Genomic DNA, 25201 nt, shown 5'->3' with positions numbered 1-25201 from the left:
CTTAATGTATATAGTCATGATTAGGAAAAAAAGTTATTAAGTACTCGTTCAATCAATGTTATCTTTACGTTGAAATGTTCTTTGTCCACTTCCTATACATGCTACGGATATTCTCTAATTAAAAATCGTACTCCATAGGATGTTCCCACATTGATTGGAAATCAATGTCGCATTTCCTTTCTATAATTACACTTCCAGCCCTTTTAATAAATCGATAATGTCTTTATAATTCTTGTAAATGACAATAATTTCCATAAAGGAAGTGGGTGCTTATACATCATACTGTAGGTGAAATCTTACATCATAGAAGGCCTATATAGTACTTGTTCGTTTCAGAGGCTTGGTTATCATATATATATATATTATTAATAGTAATCACTTGAGATTATAAAGGGCCACAATTACAGTATCGTTTTCTGCAGTATTTTCCAGTACACTGATAGTGAAAGGTACAATGGAGATCTGTACAAAATTGATTTCTACTTAAATTTTAACATCTTATTACCTGAAAAGTATACAAAGAAAACAGATGCTTTCATTCCTTTAGTTTTGTAATATTTCAGTCTGAATTTTGCAATTTTTGGGCTGTAACAATTTATTTTTTTATTTCAATTTGAAGCATGTATTTGAAATAATGCAACGTTTAATGAAAAAAGAAAAAAAAAATGTGTAAAGTTATAGATTTGTTTACGTTCCTTATAGTTTACAGACAATATAAAAAAGAAGATGTGGTATGATTGCTAATGAGACAACTATCCACAAAAGACCAAAATGACATAAACATTAACAATTATAGGTCACTGTACGGCCTTCAACAATGATCAAAGCCCATACCGCATGTAGTCAGATATAAAAGGTCTCCATTATTTAAGAAGACATGCATAAAAGGTAAAATACAGAAAATTATGATGAAAAGTTATTATTGGCAGAGGGATATATGGGAGTCTAAGTTTATAACTTTCTACACCTGAAAAATTGTATAATATAGAGTACATTGTATATGAAAGGATTTTTTCTTGGAATACTGTAAGCTGTTCATATTCATTTTATGATTAGACAAATCTTAAATGGGGGCCAATTATAGGGAAATAATATAAATTTTTAACAGCAGGATAACACCATATTTTTTCAGGATTCCATCAATTTTTTTTAAAGGTTTGTATTCCTCTCTTATGAACAAAAAACTCAAAAGATTTTGATATTTAAAAAAATGTAAAATGGGGTAACCATTCTTAATGGATGATGAGTTGTATAAACATCCTTAATTAAGTAGTATGTAACGCCAATTTTGGATCAGTGAAGCTTCAGTAAGCCAGTAAACAAGTATGCCAGCAGGTCAGTATAGGCCCTTCTCTATTACTATTGGGCATGGGATATGTGAGATTGCTCACTAATATGAGGTTCTTTCTTTGGTTTAAGATGGTACCTAACACTTTCACTAAAATCAATTTGGCTCGTTTAATTTTCATAAAATTTTAACAGAAATATAAAAATTTCAACAAAAATTTTTAACCAACCATTTTATCAGAAAAAATACACCGGTTATATAGCAGTTTGACAAACACCAATTTTGATCAATGAGAAGCTTAATATTTCCTATACAACACAACGTAATTAAAACTTTTAGCTGTCTTTATAGAGTTATCTTCCAGTAGTGTTAGGTACCACCTTAACACATATTATAATGTATGAAACATCAATATGTTTTTGTTTTCTATGGGGAATATATTAAAGAAGATGTGTAATGATTGCCAATGAGAAAATTCTCCACAAGAGACTAAATGACACAGAAATTCAACAACTATAGGTTACCCCACTGCCTTTAACAATACCACATAGTCAGCTATAAAAAGCTGCAAAATGACAAATGTTACACAATTCAAATGAGAAAACAACCAGCCTAATTTATGAACAAAACAATGAACAAAAAACAAATATATAACACATTTATAAACGACAACCACTGAATTACAGGTTACTCATGACTTGGGACAGGCAGATACATATAGAATGTGGAGGGGTTAAACATCTAAGCGGGGTCCAAATCCTCCCCAACCTGGGACAGTGGTAGAAATATAGCATAAGAACAAACTGTAAAAATTAGTATAAAATGGCTTAACTCATCAGAAGGATACAAATAGGAATTCTGATAATAATAATAATAATCTAACAAAACTAGGTTTAACCAAGGAGGTTATATAACCTCCTTGGTTTAACTATAAAATTAAATGAGTAATTGATCCTTTTAATTTGTTACATCAGGTTTATATATATACTAAGCTCAAACTGTGGAAATAATAAGAATTGAAATAACAGTACCTAGAACTTTAAAGAGAGGGGATAGGAGGGGTCCTGATCCTGAAATAAGGGGCTTAAAAACAGGTGAACCTGAGATCCCTAATTTAAATATTCTAAATCTGGGCATCCCCAAATTTGAAATAATATAAAGCATCAATTATATATATATATATATATATAATTAGTCTATAAAGCGTCACATCAGTCAATATGGTCGGATAAAAGTGACTTGATAATAAACAAGAACCAAATTAATTCCTGAGACAACTTAAAAAGATATTGTAAATTTTATTTTTTTATTATTACTATTTCATTTTCACATGGAAAAATCAACTGCATTGCATTCTTTTTAAGCCGTCTTAACCAGCGAATTATTTATTAATTTTGAGAAAATCTGCCTTTTTTTCTCTTATTTAAAGGGCACCTGCATTATAAGAACTTTATGGTAAATGGCAATTGTTATGCATGTCCATGTGTGTATATATTATCTTTGTTTTACATAAGTAACATTCATTATTCCCATAATCCATGTCTGTCCTGATTGACACTTCATTGTTTCACTTCAATTTATCACATGTTCATTGAGATCTGCATGAAGAAAGTCGATATAATTATTTCCAAGAAAGAAAGACAGCATTTTAAGCCGACTATCTTTCAGGGTTTCACTAATGAAGAAAAGTATTACGTTTTCTGACTGACCATTGATTAAAGGATATAAAAAAGGTATTGGACATTGAGACACATGGCTTACAGGAGATTTGTAGTAAATGTCAATCTTAACAGTAACCCAATAACACCTAAAGCTTAAAATTCTAGTCCAAGGACAGCGGAATGTCTATACTATGTATATGTCATGGTCTGAAAGGTTTGAATCTTCAAAAAAATAAGTAGTGGACATTTGATCAAAACTTATAAGACTAAGAGAAATTGATAACACAAAAAAGTGACTATTAAATAAAAGTCAAACAAGTTCACTAAACACTACCAAGAAAACGAAAGACTTACAGGCATCATAAAACTTATCAAAAACTAGAAGTGATCTTAGGTGCTCTGGAAAGGTTATCAGATCCTGTTCAATATGTAGCACACATTTTTAATCAAAACAAAAACAACTTCAAAGACATGAAATATCACTTCAGGTATTTGTTAAAGCAAGGAATACGTGCAAATCTTGCCCAAAACTTTCGTAAAGACTCATGCATTTATTCATTTATAATTTGGAATCAAAGTAGATCAGCTTGTATTTAAACAATTTTAAGTTGCTTATAATCTTTATTCATCAATGTTATATGCCTAATTCTTAACTAAAATTCAATTTGACATCTTTCAAGATTATATAAGATTATCTAAAATAAAAGTGACTTTCCCTATCCCTTATGTACCCTCTTAATGCAGTTTTAATTGAAATGTTCTAAATTAAACTGATGCTCTCTAATCCTGTTGAAGTTTTCGAAGAAATTCAATTCTGTCAAATGTTTAATGAGATTTTATTTTAACATTTTCATTTTCTTTTGAAAGCCGAAGGGACCTGTCAATTGTTTTAAATTTACTTTGACTGGAAAGGAAATGAATTACTCCTTCCTCCTTTCTTTTCCTATGAGATATTTAAACCCCAGATTTAGTAGATGGGACATGGATCTATATATATGTATCAGGCTGCTGGTTTTATTGTTTGGATTATTTTATAATGTCATCGTCAGGACCATTTACAGTTGGCTATTTGGTTAGCGTTTTGATCATTGTTGAAGACCATTATGATGACCTACCAGTGAGCTATCATCTTCATCATTTAATCCTTGGTGGAGTAGTCAGTCTGAACGGTTAGCCATTAGTCCGATGCCCCAGACTTGTAAAATTTCATTCGGACTAGTAACTTTTTGCAAAACATTGTTTTGACCAATAAGAAAAATGTCGGAATGTTTGTCTTCAGACTAGTTAGTTGAAAAAGTTTTTGGTGCAGACTGAGAAGTTGTCTTATTGGCAATCATACTACATCCCCTTGTATGTTATAGTATTGGGGTCTTTATTTAACTATGGTATTGAATAAAAAGTTGCTAACTTTTAGAGGTAGTATTTATTATACACTGCATGGGAGCAAAGCTGATCAAAAATTAAAAAGAGCTGATCCAGTGGATCTTATTTTTTTTATACACAAAATTAGGCATGCTAAATCAAATTTGATACCAAAGCTGCTCATTTGTCTCTCATTTAATCATTGTTAAAGTTAAGTTAGAACAATGAGTAACTGTCCAAATGAAAACAGCAGTACCATGGGGGGAGGGGGGTTATTGGGTAGGAGGGGTCCTGATCCCAAAATCCTGTGCTTAAAAACATGAAATCTCAAGGGCCTGAATTTTAAAAACAATAAATCCTATACAATAATTTTTCGAAAAAAGAAATCCCGGATCCTGAAAGGGTCAATCTGGAAATCCTAAGCTTAAAACCACCCGATCCCTAGGTCTCGAAAACGGTCCTGCCCCCCTCCCCTCATGTGAATACAAGAACTGACCTTTGTATGAAAATCTGTATGGTCTACAATATATGGATGTAAGAAAACAAAAAAAGTTTTGCATTTTTAAACATTTGCTTCACATTTGAAATGCACTTTTACTGCTGATATTCTGTCTTTCTAATTAGAGATTGAACTAAATGTCTGATGATAGATGATTTTCAATTTGAAACCATTTAATCTACAAATAATGTCAGCAGATATTAGGAAGCAATTTAGTCAGCTTATAACTGTGAAATGTTTCCAGGAATATTTTGTTAAGAATAGAATCAGTTCTTTTGATTATTCTACAATCTCTAGTTAAATTGTAAATGTTATCGTCATTGCGTAACAAATAAATGTCCTTTTAATTCCCAGAATTGCTTTTGTATTGTAAATGTACAAAGAGCTTTAGAATATGGACGAGTTTGTACTAATAGATTGAAGGCTTATGGGAATATTAATGAATAAATGATTGAATGGAACTTGTTGCTGAGATCTAGCGGGAAAAGTCATTTATAAGCTTTACAATGTATCTGTGTCTTGCTAATTTAATTGAGCCATCAGTAGAAGGAGATTGATATATCCATTTCTATATGAAATATAACTAGTTTAGGTTAATGGAGGTTTGCACCAAAAGCACGATTTATTACGTCTTACTTTGATATAGGAGACGTACCCTCCTCCAAAATGTTATGTCTGAGATTTTTGTTTGAAATTATTCAACTTTGCTGTAATGTGTAACATTTTTAGGCCTAAATTAATATATTGTTTGTTTCCCCGAATCCTGACCCTGCCCAGCAAGGTGTGGGTAGGTAGGTAGGGAAATAATTTTATTTTTTCCAAAAAGTCAGAATAGTATCATAGTACATGTAGTATTGGACGATGCTGCAAGCCTGAAAATCTGAAATGAATAAAATAATTTTCGACTTAGTTTTGACAATAAAATTTTATGAGTAGCACCCTTTTTTTGCGGGGTCAGTCGGGATTGGGGAAACAAACAATGTTTTATTTTAGGCCTTATGGTGAATTTAAGCTAACACTTTTCTGCTGTTCATGTTGTCAGAGACATATTGTATTTTTAGACTAGTGTTATTGATAGGCTTGATAATGGTGTCATTAATATGAAAATGTAGCAACATTTTTAATTTTTGAGTTGTCGGTTTCTCTACCACTGACCAGTTGGAATGTTTAATTAACCTTTGGGACTCTTTATAGCTTACGGTTTAGTATGAGACAAGGCTCTGTGTTGAAGACTATACTTTGACCTATAAATTGTTAACTTTTTACAAATTGTGACTTTGATGAGTGAATTGTCTCATTGGCACTCATACCACATCTCCTTATATCTATTTGGTATTTTCAGTATGCATACTTGTCAACCTGAGTTGTTTTTCCCTTGATCAATGAGAATGTTAGTCAACTAATTATATGTAATCGTGCTAATTTTTATTGAAATCAAAAATAATGTTTCCGTAAAATTAAAGTATGAAAGATTTATTGGAAATATGAGAATAATGCTTTACAATAAAGGGATAACTGACAGAGATTAGAAAAAAATCAACATATAATTTTCATAATGTTTTTTTCTTCTTCTATTTTTAGCCAAGTGGATGTGACAGATGAAGTTAGAGAATATTTACGGAAGCCTACGTTTGATAACTGGCAGTGGGATGACCCAGAAATGTTGATATTACTTCGCCAAATGTATATAGATTTAAATTTGGTATCAAATCTAAATATTGAGGTATAATTGAATTTATATATTTGGGTTTCATCATTACTTTATACATGATATGATGGTGACCTTTTTATAGTAACATGATCAGTTAAGTAAGACAATTTACAAAGCCTATTATAGCTTGCTATTCCATGTGAGCCAAGGCTCCATGTTGAAGACTGTACTCTGAACCATAATTGTTTACCTTTACAAATTGTCACTTGGATGGAGAGGTGTCTCATTGGCACACATATATCTACAGTGGGTTCATTAATATTCTTTGATACCAATTTTCGTGGATTTCGTGTGTACAGAAAAAGCACGAATTCAAATGTTCTAAGGAGAATTTTCTAAGGAATGAGTGCAGATTTTGCCAAAACCAAGAAATTGAATATTCACAAATTTGTACATTTTCCTCAAACTACGAAAATTAGAACCCACAAAAATAAATGAATCCATACTATTACATTTACAATCTGTTAAAAACTTTTAAGTCCTCTTCAAACAAGCACTGTGAGAATGGACAGGACATGTCCTTGAAAAATATATCTGATCTGGAAGATTTGTGTTAATTTTGTAATACATTCCTAAGAAAAATTGAAGAATCATCAATTCGCTGTTTCAGAATCTAATGCATTATGGGTATTATATGGAAAAGCGTACACCACAACGTTGAAATTGGTTAAAAACGTTCTAAACAATTGAAATGCAATCAATGACGTATCGTTATTTTCATTTTGGTGTACAAAGCAAATTGGGTCTTGTACACATGGTACATGTAAATGCCAAGCTTCAATTTCTATAACTGCTTAGCTTTTAAGTTGTGGTCAGATCAACTTGATAGTTTTCTTTGAAATGTATGCCAGATACTGAATAGTCTACTGATCTGCTATAGAAGGCCCTTTAGAACATTTCCATACAGCTAATCTCAATAGATTTGTACATAGATTTTCTAGGATGATCCTAACTACATGGGTACTCCAGTTATATTTGTCTTAGTTCATGCAAACAAATGTACCTTACAAAAATGTGTTTAGATTAAATTTGTAATTCAATTTATTGCCCCAGATATTTTATGGAAAAATTCAACTAAATTTGACTTTTTCCTTGGGATAAGTTTTGTAAGAAAACTAAATGAGTTAAGTAAGATGAAAGAAGAAGGGATCATAATTGAGTTGTCTTGTCAGCCCTAGTCTAACTCTGCTAACTTTATTGTTCATTGTCAATTAGTGTAAAATGTATACATTGACAGCAATGGACATCACCTCTGGGAACTCTTTACACAGTGTATATATTGATTGGACAGTCAGACAACTAAGTTATCATTACAACAATTCTTACAGCTAATTTCCTAAAGCATGTAGAGCAAGACTTTAGTTAGCTTGCTTGCTTTGTTTTTATATTGTACAATCATTAATATAACATCCAATTAAATTCAAACATTATATATACAGGTTAAACTTTGCCTATATATATTGTTCAAAGATGTCAATCTTATTTACAAAGCTTGTATAAACAATTATACAAACAAAGCAAGCAAGCCAACCAGAGTTTTGTTTTATATGCATTAGGAAATTAGCTGTAATTATTCCCGAAAGGCAAATACTGTCATATATTACTTCTAGATTGAAACAGTCGCATATTAATGAAACAACTCTAACTTTTAATTCACACCTCTTTTTTTAATTCAGAAATTGTTGCATAATATACATGCTACGAGGAAATCAGAACTATTGCTAGATTTCTTAATTTTAGATTTAAAAAAAACTCTTTTGGAAATAACAAGGGACATAAAGAGTCCCACTTGATATAAACTAGAGGTCGAATTTTAAAAATCCAATGAGGAACATCAATGATTTCTTTATTAAATTTATCTGTTCACAAATAAGATATATTTCCAAAACACAGTTCATTGATCCCAGACATGATGGACAACGTAATAAAACAAATAACTAATCCAAAAACTATAATTTAAACAAAATATGCAACTTGCGAATGATAATTAACCTTGTGAATTATAGGGTTGTTTGGTCACTCAGTTATTATTTTTCTGAATGAAAATTCTTTGATAAGTAATTATACTAAAACAAAATCTACATTAATTAATTAACATCACTAAGGATTTGGTTTAAGGTGGTACCCAACACATTCACTGAAATTTATTTGGCTTGATTAATTTTCATAAAATTTTGACAAATGATTTACTAATTTGACCCTATGACCATGATGACAAATATATAAAAATTGCCAAAAATTTGAACCAACCATTTTATTAGAAAAATTACACTGGTTATATATAGCAGTTTGACAAACACAAATTTTGATCATTGAGAAGCTTAATATTCCTTTAACAACACAATGTAATTAAAAGGTTTAGCTGATTTTACAAAGTTATCTCCCTGTAGTGTTAGGTACCACCTTAAGGACGTTTACAGATTTCACATATACTCAAGGTCAAAGGTCATACCAAGGTAACATATAAAGAAAATGTCTATCAACAGTTTATTGCCTTCTTAAATCTTAAATACAGTCTTTATCAAACATAATTCCAGTATTGAAGAAGTAAATGAAATCAACTAATTTGTATTTATAAGGCAATGTTTTTTTTCAAAATAACAGATTTATAAACAAGATCATAATTGACCATGAATCAAACTATTACAATTGTAGAGACAATTATTATAGACAAGCAGTTAGATAAAATACTAAAGCAATTTTAAATAGTCAAGAGAAATTAAAAAAAAAAAGAGGAAATTATTACTTTCTTTCTTACATAATTTCCTAATTATAATTAAATGACTAGAACTTAAAAGTGATAATTACTCTACCTCCAAGTTATTAACCTGTACTGGTTTATAAATAATAAGGTGTGGTATGATTGCCAATGAGTCAACTATCCACAAAAGACCAAAATGACACAGACATTAACAACTATAGGTCACCGTACGGCCTTCAACAATGAGCAAAGCCCATACCGCATAGTCAGCTATAAAAGGCCCCATTAAGACAATGTAAAACAATTCAAACGAGAAAACTAACAGCCTTATTTATGTTGTATGGTTAATAAAAGATGATATTTCTTACTTATGAATGTTAAATACAAAATGTACTGAGCTTTTTACAGCTTTATGTAAGAAATACATGGGACAAAAATACTGGGGATTTTCATGCAAAATTGTAGTTGTGACATAACAAAATTAATTCTGAGAAATCAGTATATGAGTTAAAACGATGAAGAAAAAAAAGATTGTGGTTTTTATGTTTTAAACTTTTTTGGATACATACATTAATATATCTCTTCCTATTGAATTTACCGTATGGAAATTACATCATTACATGTAGTAATACATTGACGTAATGTCTTATTTCTTCAGGCATTAAAAGTCTCGAAACAAAATATAGTGTAAATTTTTAATGGAATATAAAAGGTATGACGATGCTGAGGCTGTTTTACTTAATTTATTGACTAGTTGCATGTTGCACTAACATTATAATGCAATTTTTATATCTCCATCATTTTCACTTTTTCCATAAATACTTAATGAACTAAAAAGTTATAATAGAAGAAGCAATTAGACATTGAGCTCAACTTCATTTATGTTGTATGATAGATTAGATTGGAAATTCCTGATATTTAAATGCACTACCACTGTGCTGCAACGGTTTTACGTCGTAAATACCAGGGGCGCAAAAATAATCTAGTTTATCATACAAAATTGTAGTTTTGTCATAATGTAGTTATCTCTGTTGGAAATCTGTTGGAGTTAAAATTATGAATCAAAATTATTCTGAATAAGATATTGATCATCAAAAGCTCATTGCCCATTAGGCCAAAGAATTACGTTTGTGTGTGTGTTATGTTTAAAATCAGTTAGAAAATAAGGTAGAATGTAAGATTTTATTTCTTATATGGTTAATTTGATTCAACCAAGTACAGGTAGCACAAAGACCTGCAATTCTGTCCCAATTCCAATTAAAATTACCAATTTGTAAAAAGATCAGGCCAGTAGCCAGGAATTTCCAGGGGAGGGGGGGGGGGGTTCGTTGCACTCACAAACTTGACTTTAACAGTCACAATTCAAACAGAACATAATATTGACTTTAAGTGCTTATTTGTTTTCAAAGGGGGGGGGGTATGTCCTGGCTACAGGAATGAAGATACAATGCTCTATGATTGACAAATGAGACAAGGTTTTACAAGTTATCATAGGCACTTGGGTCCTCACCTTACAGCTGTCAACATTAAGCAAAACCTTTTAAGCAAAGCAAGCTTTAAAAGGCCAAAAAATGACTAATGTAGAACAATTGCAATGAGCAAACTAACAGCATGACTTATGTACACAATAATAAACTATACACATGTATGGCATGAAAAATAACCTATGACAACTACTTATATACAGTCTTCTAACTTGGGATAGTCAAAAATAGGATTTGTTTGTGCATGCTATTTAAACCCTCTGTCGAGCTGAGACAGTGATGTAATGATACTAAAGAAAGCAGTTGAAAAAAGAGAAAAAAGATAAATCAGCACTACATGAACTAAGCACAAACAAACCCAAAGCAATTAAACGGACAACACCATGTACCGATTTAAAAGTACATGAACTGGCAATGTCCATTGACATCAGATTCTACTAATTCAATTCTGTTTTCCATCCTAACATGTCTTCATCAAACATAATTCCAGTATTTAAAGAGTGAATGACCTCAAGTAATTTGCATGGTCAAAGAAAAGACTGTAAAATTGGTATTTGTTGTTTTTCTACTAAGCACTTGGCAGAATAATGTATTCAGCTGAGGTGACATGTATAACCTGGTGATTCAACCCATTAAATATCTGACATGGCTTTGTCAGTCTAATATCACATTGATATATTTTGTCCTGAATATGCATCTAATATGCTGCTGGGCTGTTAATAAATTAACATTGCTTTGCCTGATAAATTGTGGTATGTGATTTAGAATATTTTAATTCTGTTCCAAACTTTATGTTTTCTAATTTCAGATGCCAATCTTACATAACTGGTTGTATGAAATTTATAGAAACTATAACCAAGTGCCTTTTCATAACTTTAAACACTGCTTTATGGTTGCACAAATGGTAAGATTTAAATTACTTATATCTGCAGAAGGATTAAGAACATATAAGTAAAATTGAGAATGGAAATGGGGAATGTGCCAAAGAGACAACAACCAGACCATAGAGCAGCCAACAGCGGAAAGCCATCAATGAGTCTTCAATGTAGCGAGAAACTCTCACACTCGGATGCATCCTTCAGCTGGCCCCTAAACAAATATATACTAGTTTAATGATAATGAACGCCATACTAAACTCAAAATTGTACACAAGAAACTAAAAGTTAAAATAATACAAGACTAACAAAGGCCAGAGGCTCCTGACTTGGGACAGGCGCACAAATGCGGCAGGGTTAAACATGTGTGTGACATCTCAAGTAAATGTTAGATAGGTGCTACATGTAGGGCAGGATTACAGAGCACTTGAGATCAACCCCCATTTTTTGGTGGACTTTGTGTGCCTCTATCTGTCTATGGTTTTCTATGTTGTGTCTTGTCTACTATTGATTGTCTGTTTGTCTAATTTTTTTTAACTCACCTGACCTGAAAGGTAATGTGAGCTTGGTCCCTTAAGTTTTCCCATTTAAGTTTTATTATGTTCCAAGCTAATGCAATTACAGTTTATTGCACATCTTTGTTGTATTTATCCCTCAAAGATGTTTAAGATAATGTCAGTGAATATTTTGGATTTATGTCACTTAATGCAGGGGAAAAAGCATTGATTAAAAATCTAACCCCATGATTAAAGATATTTAATATCTGATAGAATTGATACTTTTTATACGACCGCAAAATTTGAAAAAATTTTCGTCGTATATTGTTTTACAACCGCAAAATTGGAAATTTTTTTCGTCGTATGTAGCTATCACCTTGGCGTCGTCGTCGTCGTACTTTAAGTTTTCGCACTCTAACTTTAGTAAAAGTGAATAGAAATCTATGACATTTTAACACAAGGTTTATGACCACTAAAGGAAGGTTGGGATTGATTTTGGGAGTTTTGATCCCAACATTTTAGGAAATAAGGGCCAAAAAGGGCCCAAATAAGCATTTTTTTGGTTTTCGCACATTAACTTTAGTTTAAGTAAATAGAAATCTATGAATTTTTGACACAAGGTTTATGACCACAAAAGGAAGGTTGGGATTGATTTTGGGAGTTTTGGTTCCAACAGTTTAGGAATGAGGGGCCAAAAAAGGGCCCAAATAAGCATTATTCTTGGTTTTTGCACAATAACTTTAGTTTAAGTAAATAGAAATCAATGAAATTTAAACACAAGGTTTATGACCACAAAAGAAAGGTTGGGATTGATTTAAGGAGTTGAGGTCCCAACAGTTTAGGAATGAGGGGCCAAAAAGGGGCCCAAATAAGCATTTTTCTTGGTTTTCGCACCATAACTTTAGTATTAGTAAATAGAAATCTATGAAATTTAAACACAAGGTTTATGACCATAAAAGGAAGGTTGGTATTGATTTTGGGAGTTTTGGTCCCAACAGTTTAGGAATAAGGTGTTCAACGGGTCCAAAATTAAACTTTGTTTGATTTCATCGAAAAATTGAACAAATGGGGTTCTTTGATATGCCGTATCTAACTGTGTATGTAGATTCTTAATTTTTGGTTTCGTTTTCAAATTGGTCTACATTAAGGTCCAAATGGTCCAAAATTAAATTTAGTTCGATTTTGACAAAAATTGAATCCTTGGGGTTCTTTGATATGTTGAATTTAAAAATGTACTTAGATTTTTGATTATTGGCCCAGTTTTCAAGTTGGTTTCAAATTAAACTTTGTTTGATTTCATTTAAAATTGAAAAAATAGGGTTCTTTGATATGCCAAATCTAACTGTGTATGTAGATTCTTAATTTTTATACGACCGCAAAATTTGAAAAACTTTTCGTCGTATATTGCTATCACGTTGGCGTCGTTGTCGTCGTCGTTGTCATCGTCCGAATACTTTTAGTTTTCGCACTCTAACTTTACTAAAAGTGAATAGAAATCTTTGAAATTTTAACACAAGGTTCATGACCACAAAATGAAGGTTGGTATTGATTTTGGGAGTTTTGGTCTCAACATTTTAGGAATTAGGGGCCAAAAAGGACCCAAATAAGCATTTTCTTGGTTTTCGCACTTTAACTTTAGGTTAAGTTAATAGAAATCTATGAAATTTTGACACAAGGTTTATGACCACAAAAGAAAGGTTGGGATTGATTTTGGGAGTTTTGGTTTCATCAGTGTAGGAATTAGGGGCCAAAAAAGGGCCCAAATAAGCATTATTCTTGGTTTTTGCACAATAACTTTAGTTAAAGTAAATAGAAATCAATGAAATTTAAACACAATGTTTATGACCACAAAAGGAAGGTTGGTATTGATTATGAGAGTTTAGGTCCCAACAGTTTAGGAATTGGGGGCCAAAAAGGAACTCAAATAAGCATTTTTCTTGGTTTTCGCACCATAACGTTAGTATAAGTAAATAGAAATCTATGAAATTTAAACCCAAGGTTTATGACCATAAAAGGAAGGTTGGTATTGATTTTGGGAGTTTTGGTCCCAACAGAATAAGGGGCCCAAAGGGTCCAAAATTAAACTTTGTTTGATTTCATCAAAATTGAATAATTGGGGTTATTTGATATGCCGAATCTAACTGTGTATGTAGATTCTTAACTTTTGGTCCCGTTTTCAAATTGGTCTACATTAAGGTCCAAAGGGTCCAAAATTAAACTTAGTTTGATATTGACAAAAAATGAATGTGTTGGGTTCTTTGATATGCTGAATCTAAAAATGTACTTAGATTCTTGATTATTGGCCCAGTTTTCAAGTTGGTCCAAATCAGGGTTCAAAATTTAACTTTGTTTGATTTCATCAAAAATTGAATAAATGGGGTTCTTTGATATGCCAAATCTAACATTGTATGTAGATTCTTCATTTTTGGTCCTGTTTTCAAATTTGTCTACATTAAAGTCCAAAGGGTCCAAAATTAAACTTAGTTTGATTTTAACAAAAATTGAAATCTTGGGGTTCTTTGATATGCTGAATCCAAACATGTACTTAGATTTTTGATTATGGGCCCAGTTTTCAAGTTGGTCCAAATCAGGATCTAAAATTATTATCTTAAGTATTGTGCAATAGCAAGTCTTTTCAATTGCACAGTATTGCGCAATGTCAAGAAATATCTAATTGCACAATATTGTGAAATAGCATTTTTTTTTTTAATTAGAGTTATCTTTCTTTGTCCAGAATAGTAAGCAAGAAATATCTAATTGCACAATATTGTGCAATAGCAAGATTTTTTTTTATTTGGAGTTATCTTTCTTTGTCCAGAATCAACTTAAATCTTTGTTATATACAATATACAATGTATATTCACTTTTTACTACCAACTGATAAATTAAAATAATCTTTACCATTCAGTGATAACAAGCAGTTTTTTTACATCTTAATATTTTATGATGTATTTAAATGAGTAGTTATTTTTGCAAACTCCATTAGAAATTTTAATTGAGGTTAGTTTTGGAATAAGGGAAAGGGGGATGTGATTAAAAAAATTGGGTTCAATTTTTATACGACCGCAAATTTTGAAAAAATTTTGTCGTATATAGCTATCATGTTTGCGTCATTGTCGTCGTCGTCGTCCGAATACTTTTAGTTTTCGCACTCTAACTTAAGTAAAAGTGAATAGAAATCTATGAAATTTTAACACAAGGTTTATGAACATAAAAGGAAGGTTGGTATTGATTTTGGGAGTTTTGGTCCCAACATTTTAGAAATTAGGGGCCAAAAAGGGCCCAAATGAGCATTTTCTTGGTTTTTGCACTATAACTTTAGTTTAAGTTAATAGAAATCTATGAAATTTTGACACAAGGTTTATGACCACAAAATAAAGGTTGGGATTGATTTTGGGTGTTTTGGTTTCAACAGTTTAGGAATTAGGGGCCAAAAAAGGGCCCAAATAAGCATTATTCTTGGTTTTCGCACAATAACTTTAGTTTAAGTAAATAGAAATCAATGAAATTTAATCACAATGTTTATGACCACAAAAGAAAGATTGGTATTGATTTTTGGAGTTAAGGTCCTAACAGTTTAGGAATTAGGGGCCAAAAAGAGACCCAAATAAGAATTTTTCTTGGTTTTCGCACCATAACGTTAGTATAAGTATATAGAAATCTATGAAATTTAAACACAAGGTTTATGACCATAAAAGGAAGGTTGGTATTGATTTTGGGAGTTTTGGTCCCAACAGTTTAGGAAAAAGGGGCCCAAAGGGTCCAAAATTAAACTTTGTTTGATTTCATCAAAATTGAATAATTGGGGTTCTTTGATAAGCCGAATCTAAATGTGTATGTAGATTCTTAACTTTTGGTCATGTTTTCAAATTGGTCTACATTAAGGTCCAAAGGGTCCAAAATTAAACTTAGTTTGATTTTGACAAAGAATGAATCGGTTAGGTTCTTTGATATGTTGAATCTAAAAATGTACTTAGATTCTTGATTATTGGCCTAGTTTTCAAGTTGGTCCAAATCTGGGTCCAAAATTAAACTTTATTTGATTTCATCAAAAATTAAATAAATGGGGTTCTTTGATATGCCAAATCTAACTGTGTATGTAGATTCTTCATTTTTGGTCCCGTTTTCAAATTGGCCTACATGAAGGTCCGAAGGGTCCAAAATGAAACTTAGTTTGATTTTAACAAAGAATGAATCGGTTGGGTTCTTTGATATGTTGAATCTAAAAAAATGTACTTAGATTCTTGATTATTGGCCCAGTTTTCAAGGTGGTCCAAATCTGGGTCCAAAATTATACTTTATTTGATTTCATCAAAAATTGAATAAATGGGGTTCTTTGATATGCCAAATCTAACTGTGTATGTAGATTCTTCCTTTTATGTCCCGTTTTCAAATTGGTCTACATGAAGGTCCAAAGGGTCCAAAATGAAACTAAGTTTGATTTTAACAAAAATTAAATTCTTGGGGCTCTTTGATATTCTGAATCCAAACATGTACTTAGATTTTTGATTATGGGCCCAGTTTTCAAGTTGATCCAAATCAGAATCTAAAATTATTATATTAAGTATTGTGCAATAGCAAGTCTTTTCAATTGCACAGTATTGTGCAATGGCAAGAAATATCTAATTTCACAATATTGTGAAATAGCAATTTTTTTTTAAATTAGAGTTATCTTTCTTTGTCCAGAATAGTAAGCAAGAAATATCTTATTGCAAGAATTTTTTTTAATTGGAGTTATCTTTCTTTGTCCAGAATCAACTTAAATCTTTGTTATATACAATATACAATGTATATTCACTTTTTACTACCAACTGATAAATTTAAATAATCTTTACCATTCAGTGATAACAAGCATTTTTTTTACATCTTAATATTTTATGATGTATTTAAATGAGTAGTTATTGTTGCAAACTCCATTAGAATATTTTAATTGAGATTAGTTTTGGAATAAGGGAAAGGGGGATGTGATTAAAAAATTGGGTTCAATTTTTTGGAAAGTTTGCTATAGCTTGCTATTGCTGCTTTCCATAGCCATCGGCCTCAAACTTATGGTGACAGATTATCGCCATTTATTCTGATCTGAGATAATTTAGTACTAGTACTAGTGTTTGAATTATGAGTCTTGGAAGGTTCTTTTAACATTTCGAGTAACTACTCATTTGACACAGCTTTAATAAAAAATAATTGAATATTCACCGACGATTCAGATGAATTTAACTTCATTTTGAAAACGAGAATCTCAACACTATTTTGCGGATCTGCCATACGATGAAGAGAAAATCACAAGAAATCTACGCCAGATTGCGTCAGTTTCATTCATGAAAATTTCATGAATGAACATTTTCCGCTCTACTTTTACCTGTTTACTATGTACGTACGTAAACGTGGTAAAAGCCCGAGAGTATCGAAAAAATCGGGAATGACTGATTAAAATGCGAGAGCAAGTTGTCATTTTGACTGCCAAGCCGTCGGATAATTGACAAGTGATGATGTTTTGTTAAACAAAACACAGGTGATAGAATATAAAATACTCAATAATTATATGTCTAATGTCTCATTAAGGGACGAGTACAGGTAAATACGGTACCACCGGCTTTCATAAAAAAATAAAAATTAAATGCATTGTTTTTGTCGAAACATCGATCGAAATGATTTGATGCCAAAAATCATTTGAAAACTTTTAATTCCGTTATTTAAACACATTCCAATGTGGATATAAGGGCCTTCACTCGTTCAGCATGATAAAGTGGATCAAACTGACAGCAGAAAAACATCGACCAAACGTCAGTCTTCTTCCAATAATTTACATCATACCACCTCTGGTGTATTATCGCAAATTCGTATCATATAGCATCCGTATTAAAAGCAACCGAGTGTCAGCATCTACTTCTTAGAATAACATAGCTCAGGGTATGAAGACAAGTGCTGTAGAAATGATTAAGGTTCATGAAATTATGATGATGTGTACCCTTTGACTTAAATGGCTGCATTTTCACCTCAAAATTTATATAGATTACAGACAAACAGGTGCATAGCATGCCCTATTTAAATAGAAATTTAATTGCTTTGTCATCCAAACACAGAGGCAATGATTACCATCAAACGAATGGCTTACAAAAAAATTCTATGAATCTAGCGTATATAAACTTTTTATTCCTTTGGTCATACTGCTGTTGTTATACTCCCACCGTATTGAGTTTTATCCTTGTTCTTCTCTGAAAGTATGTACATTCTTTCCTTACTTATGTACCTCTGTATATCCCAAAATTCGTTTCTGTTTTCTTACTTTAGTTTGCCTGAACCAAATTGTATGAAACTGATACGCAATGCTTATAACCACAATTCACAAGTCAAGTTTGAATTTAAGTTGCATATTTTTTACCATTCTATAGCGTTTAATGCTACTTTCCAAAAAGACAAGTTGCTGGAAATTTTAGTTTCTGTTCTCTAAGTATAGTTTGTCTTAACCAAATGTTATGAAACTTATACACAATTCTCATTACCACAAACACTGATCAAGTTTGAATTTTGGTGGATTTATTTTTACTGCTCTAGGGTTGTGCCTTGTTAAATGGAACCAGATGCTCCGCAGGGCACCGCTTTATACGACCGCAGAAGTCGAAACCTGAAGTTGAACAGTTGGGACAAGTATGGACACAACATTCAAGCTTGATACAGCTCTGAATTTGGATCGCGATCAAATTGTTGACATAACAAATAGGTTTCTGACAGAAAACAAATGTCAAGATCTTACAATTCTATTGCGTAATACTGTATAATTAGGATGAATACACAATCATGAATGTTTATTAACCCATAATTCAGATCAAGTAAAAATTTTGGTAGTGTCACATTTACAGTTCTTGAGTTTATAACGTAAATGCTAGCGAGGGCATCATTTGAGTCCCATGGACATGTTCCCTATTTTTGATAAAAGCCTATAATATAAATTGACTTTTTTTGCAGTTGTATTGATTTAAGTTACTGTAACTATTTATAAGTAAGGATGCAGTATTTTTTGCAAAGAACCAATGCTATTCAAAAGAGTTCAAAGAATGAAAATGTATTAATAACTATAGGCCACAATAAAGGTTGTCAAAAATGAGAAATGTTTGTACCATATACATGTAGAAAGCTTTAAAAGGCCCCTCCGGATATGAAACATGTGGAACAATTCAAACAAACAAAAAACTTGCGTGTTAATTTACTAAAAACAAATATGAAGGACCTAAACCAATAGAAAAATACTAATTCACAGGCCCTTGAAGTTGACATGGTACTTAAAGAAATTAACAGAGCTTTCTGAACGTATTTTTCATTATTTTAGATCTACAGCTTAAAGTTGTAATCATGAGAAAATATCAAAACTTTTTATGATAAACATAAAAAAAGTGATTTTTTTTATCCTTACTGATGAGACAATGGTTTAGTTTAAAACATCAAAGCTGTGATGAAATACATATTTGAAATAATACACGTCTATAACCTTTTTGGAATAATACACAGCTACAGTTGCAAACTTTCCAGAGGTGCTATCCAGCACTTTGATTTCATTTGAAATTTCATAAATAAATAAACTATTTAATCACAATCCAAATTTAGAGCTGAATCCAGCTTGAATGTTGTGTCCATACTTGCCCCAACCATTCAGGGTTCAACCTCTGCGGTCGTCTAAACCTACGCCCTGCGGAGCATCTGGTTCTCATTTGAAATTTCATAAATAAAAAGAAAATTTCTTCAAACATTTTTTTGAGAGGATTAATATTAAACGGCATAGTGAATTGCTCTAAGATAAAATAAAAATTTTAAGTTCATTAGAACACATTCATTCTGTGTCAGAAACCTATGCTGTGTCAACTATTTAATCACAATCCAAATTTAGAGCTGAATCCAGCTTGAATGTTGTGTCCATACTTGCCCCAACCGTTCAGGGTTCAACCTCTGCGGTCGTATAAAGCTACGCCCTGTGGAGCATCTGGTTGGTCCTGTTTTCAAATTGGTCTACATTCAAGTCCAAAGGGTCCAAAATTAAACTTAGTTTGATTTTTACAAAAATTGAATTCTTGGGGTTCTTTGATATGCTGAATCCAAACATGCACTTAGATTTTTGATTATGGGCCCAGTTTTCAAGTTGGTCCAAATCAGGATCCAAAATTATTATATTAAGTATTGTGCAATAGCAAGAAATTTTCAATTGCACAGTACTCAGCAATAACAAGAAATCTTCAATTGCACATTATTGTTCAATAGCAAGAAATTTTCAATTGCACAGTATTGCGCAATAGCAAGAAATCTTCAATTGCACAGTATTGTACAATAACAAGTATTTTCCATTGCACAGTATTGTGCAATAGCAAGAAATATCTAATTGCACAATATTGTGCAATAGCAAGAAATCAATTGGAGTTATCTTTTTTGTCCAGAATAGTAGTTGAATCAACTTAAATCATTGTTTTATACAATATACAATGTATATTCACTTTTACTGCCAACTGATAAATTAAAACAATCTTTACCATTCAGTGATAACAAGCACTTTTTTTACATTTTAAAATATTTTATGATGTATTTAAATGAGTAATTAGGGTTGCAAACTCAATTGGAAATTTGAATTGAGATCGATTTTGGAATAAAGGAAAGGTGGATGTGAAAAGAAATTGAGGGGGGTTGGGGGGGGGAGGGGGGTGTAAATTTTTCTCATTTGAAATTTCATAAATAAAAAGATAGAAAATTTCTTCAAACATTTTTTTGAGAGGATTAATATTCAAATGCATAGTGAATTGCTAAAAAAAATTAAGTTCATCAGACCACATTCATTCTGTGTCAGAAACCTATGCTGTGTCAACTATTTAATCACAATCCAAATTTAGAGCTGAATCCAGCTTGAATGTTGTGTACATACTTGCCCCAACCGTTCAGGGTTCAACCTCTGCGGTCGTATAAAGCTGTGCCCTGCGGAGCATCTGGTTCTTTATCTAATTCATCTCTGTTTTTGAAAATATAATATTGTAACGTCAGGGGCTAGTCAACTCACTGTTTTTTTTTATTATTTATTTTGTTACGATGCAATAACTTAAATGTAAGTTACAGGCTCAGGATTATGCTTGTGCAAGATCTTGTTGTCAAATATCTAACTACACTGTAAAAATCATTTATAAAATTTTATCATTGACGGTCATTATCATTTAACAATGTTAAAAGAGAGGCTTTATCATCTCGCTATAAAAAATGGATGTATCTTTCCGTGAAGTATAAAACAAGCACCATAGGAACTCCACATATTGTATTATCATTGATTTACAGATTAGGACATAAAATTAATTGTATAGAAATCAAGTTTTATAGCTAGTATTTAATTTACATTTCTAATAAAGACGTGGCTTCCTTAATTGTTTACCAGATCTAGAATCAATCATATTCATAATCTTCCTATTGAAAATCTCTTCAATTCATTTGATTTTCAATTGAGTTACCTCAGGTATTTCTGTTGTGATAAACAACTAAAGGGGTCTCATTGAGGGGTTCTGACCCCAGATCCCGCTTACTGTTTTGTCAGATTCCTGTATCCCCCTTACACTATGTACGTAAGCAATTCTAATTTTTTTGTCATATCCTGGGTCCTGCAAGACCTCATTTCTCGTTTTCACACCACAATAATTTGACTTTCACATGTCACGCTTACAAAAAATCGTCAATCCCGTGTCACGCTTAGATCCCAATGAGACCCACACTAAAAGCAAGGATATGTTTTCAGATTTTCAAGGAGTGTAGTCGTATGAGGAAATTATTATTGTTGTATAGCTTTATCATGTATATATTTATTAACAAATATTGAAAGTTATTTAAAAATGCATGGCAAACTAAGTAAAACATGGAAATATACTCCAGTCACCAGAATATGTAAGATTGATTAATTGATTTATTAGTGTTTAATGCCACTTCCAACTCTATTAGCCATTATGGCAGTCAGTTTCAAAGGCAGGAAGAAGATGAAGTACTAACCTTTAGAAGGAAAAATGATGATCCTTATGATTGAAGTCAAACACATCTGCCACTTAAGAACTCAAACTCACAACCTCAGAAATTCCTAAAAGTTAGACAAAATTTTCAAATTGTATGCAAATTAGCAATTTTTAAAGGCACATTTGAAGAAAAAGCATTATTCATACAAAATTTATTTGTTAAGAAATTGAACAGATATATACAAGTGCCAATAAGATATAAATACATGTGCCATCAAATTCTTTTTCAGGTGTAAATGCATAGACACTAAAGCACATATTAAGGTTACACCGGTACCTAACACTACAGGGAGATAACTCTGTAAAATCGGCAGAACGTTTTAATGACGTTGTGTTCATAAGGGAATATTAAGCTTCTCAATGATAAAAAAGGTGTTTGTCAAACTGCTATATAACCAGTGTAATTTTTCTGATTAATCGGTTGGTTCAAATTTTTTGAAATTCTTATATTTTTGTCAAAGGGTCAAAGTAAATACTTTGTCAAAATTTTAAGTGAATTAAATGAGCCAAATTAATTGTGAGTTAAAGTGTTAGGTACCACCTTAATATTTGTATATATATTTAGGCATGGTCATAAGACTTAATTATTTTGATGTTTTTACTCTGCTTACTCTGCTTAGAATAGGTCTTTATCACAGTTGAGTGATTTTCTATTTTTGATGTATGGGTTGATATGGTTGATTGACCTGCCATCATTATTAGATGATATTTTTATCCTACTTACCATAGGTCTTTATCACAGTTGAGTGATTTTCTATTTTTAGATGTATGGGTTGATATGGTTGATTGACCTGCCATCATTACTAGATGATATTGAAATTTTTATCCTGCTTACCTCAGCTATTTGTCATGACTTAGATCATCCAGGGTACAATAATGCATATCAGGTTTGTATACTGTATAACAAGTATAAAAAAAAAATTGAAAAAGTTCCTGAAAAGGAAAAAAAAATTAAGGAATTGAAAATTTTCAAAATTACATTCATTTTTGTAGAGCCTTCGACTTTAGTTGTATCCGTATTTTACTTAAAAATGGACCTAGTTTTTCTTCCAGTTAACATTACATACAGTCTGCAGTTAATTTTTTTAAAACATTTATTAGATTCATAAACTATCCTGGATTTGTACCAAACTTGAACAGAAGCTTCTTACAATCATGACAATGAAAAGATAGTATCAAAAGAAATAATTTTATTGATTTTTTCCTCATTTTTGTTGTGCCTGCGATAAAGAAGAAAAGCAGGTGAGACACTGGAGTCCACAGAACCCTTACACATTTTTATAAGAAGTTTATTTTTAACATAACTACACATTAAGATCAAATACTTCACAGTCAAGAAAAAAAGTCTGCTGGGTTCTCAAAAACTCCATTAATATATATTGTAATAACAAGTTCTCACACATGTGACAGACATGGTAAATCAGATAGAAAGATCGAGAGTTATTTTATACAGGAGAATCACTTCATATCAGACCTTGTACAGTAAAACTTAGGTAATCCAAACTTAATATGCATGTATGGGATTTTTTTTATGTGTCATATTCTAAAGTCAGGTCACTCTGACCTTGACCTTTGACCCCTTCGATAGTCAAACATTTTAAAATTCATATTCAGTTCATAACTTATATATCTTAAAACTTAAGTTAATCAAAATTCATATGTAGTTGCATAATGGACTTGTGATGTGTTATATAAGGAATCCAGTTCACCCTGACCTTGACCTTGACCCCTATAAGGTAAAACCCTGTTCAATTTGTATCTAGCTTATATCTTGTTAAAAAATAGGTTTTCCAGACTTTCTACGTGCAGCAGTTGATTTATGGGCCTGGGATGTGTCAAATACAAAAGTAATTCATTCTGACATCTGACCCCTATTAAAGTGAAACCATGTCTAATTGGTCCAATGTGCATAACTTCTGTACCATTAAAATATAAACCAAATATTTTAAATTTTGATTGTCTTTATACTGAATTTCCCAACAGGAAGTAAAATGCAAAATATGTGCCATGTAGGGGACAAAAGAACCCTCTTCTTTAATTTCTCATAAAGTTGAAGAATTTTTTCATAATAAAAAAACAGTTTTTAGGCCGTTAAGCTGCCTTATGCGAGCACCCTGGAATTGTGTGCTACCCAATAAGTGCTGAAATATGTGCCATTGTTATAATCTAGCTGGCTACTATATTATTTATAACTTATTGGACAGTTTTTTCATACTTTTCATTCTGGATTACAAAAAATATGACCAGAAAAACCTTAAATGATCGTCGATTTTCCCAAAAGTTTTGAAGTTGCAATTAGGAAGTAGAGCACATTAGAAATCCTTATGTAGTTTATTCTCCCCTGAGCTTTTGGCTAAGATGTCAAAGAACAAATGTATGAAATATTTAATCGCCGAAAATCTCTAAAGACAAGAAGTTAAGATTTCCCAAATTGCAAAAGTCGTAAGAATATTGTTTGTCGTCAATACGTAGTCAACTACGTATGTATACGTCAGTAGTCTATTATATAAGTTCAACTGATCACGCTGTTTGCGGCAATTTTGAATCAGAAAACGAAAATTTCGTATCTTTTCAATTTGGACACAAGGTTTCAAATTAGCGGTAGTCCGAGGTCTGCAACCTTCCAATTTTGCAGTCGGACTTTCAACTTGGTTACTAGCTACGCCCTACATGCCCGACCAAAGTTTCCTAATAAAGATCAATAAACGATCTCAAACTTATTTTTATCATTACCATTCATGAGAGCGATGTTCAATTTGTTCAACCGCTAGCTTTATACAGAAAATCGCCGATTAATAATGTGTAAATCCGACTAAAATCGTATCTCACTCTCTGTCAAAACAACATTGAAAATAAAATGGCTGCCGCGAGATTACAATATCGGATCTGATTCCGGAAGCGGATAAGGGAATCCCGGGTTTTGGCTATTTTAAACTAGAAAATCCAGACAGATGACAAAATACATCTATGCATGGTGAATAAATATAAACACTAGAATTGAAAACCAAAAGATATATGCTGAGACTACTATTACAAAGTACATCAATTATAGTGTCAAAATCCAATACAATGTAACAGTGGTAACAGTTTATCTAACAGTT

General features: G+C 31.7%; 1 protein-coding gene across 2 annotated transcripts in view; it reads left to right on the top strand.

Annotated features, from left to right (window-relative positions):
* LOC134692176 (high affinity cGMP-specific 3',5'-cyclic phosphodiesterase 9A-like) overlaps nucleotides 1–25201 on the top strand; it is a 73762-nt gene that overhangs the window by 34459 nt on the left and 14102 nt on the right. For both annotated transcript variants that reach the window (XM_063552626.1, XM_063552627.1), the window contains exons 6-8: nucleotides 6392–6533; nucleotides 11515–11610; nucleotides 22865–22987. In XM_063552626.1, the coding sequence (XP_063408696.1) occupies nucleotides 6392–6533; nucleotides 11515–11610; nucleotides 22865–22987 (361 nt within the window). The remainder of the gene's footprint in view (nucleotides 1–6391; nucleotides 6534–11514; nucleotides 11611–22864; nucleotides 22988–25201) is intronic.

This window comes from Mytilus trossulus, chromosome 12 (assembly GCF_036588685.1).
Source record: "Mytilus trossulus isolate FHL-02 chromosome 12, PNRI_Mtr1.1.1.hap1, whole genome shotgun sequence".
NCBI classification, from domain to species: Eukaryota; Metazoa; Mollusca; class Bivalvia; order Mytilida; family Mytilidae; genus Mytilus; species Mytilus trossulus.
Note: the sequence above shows the minus strand (reverse complement) of the source record. Positions and strands in the feature narration are given on the sequence as shown.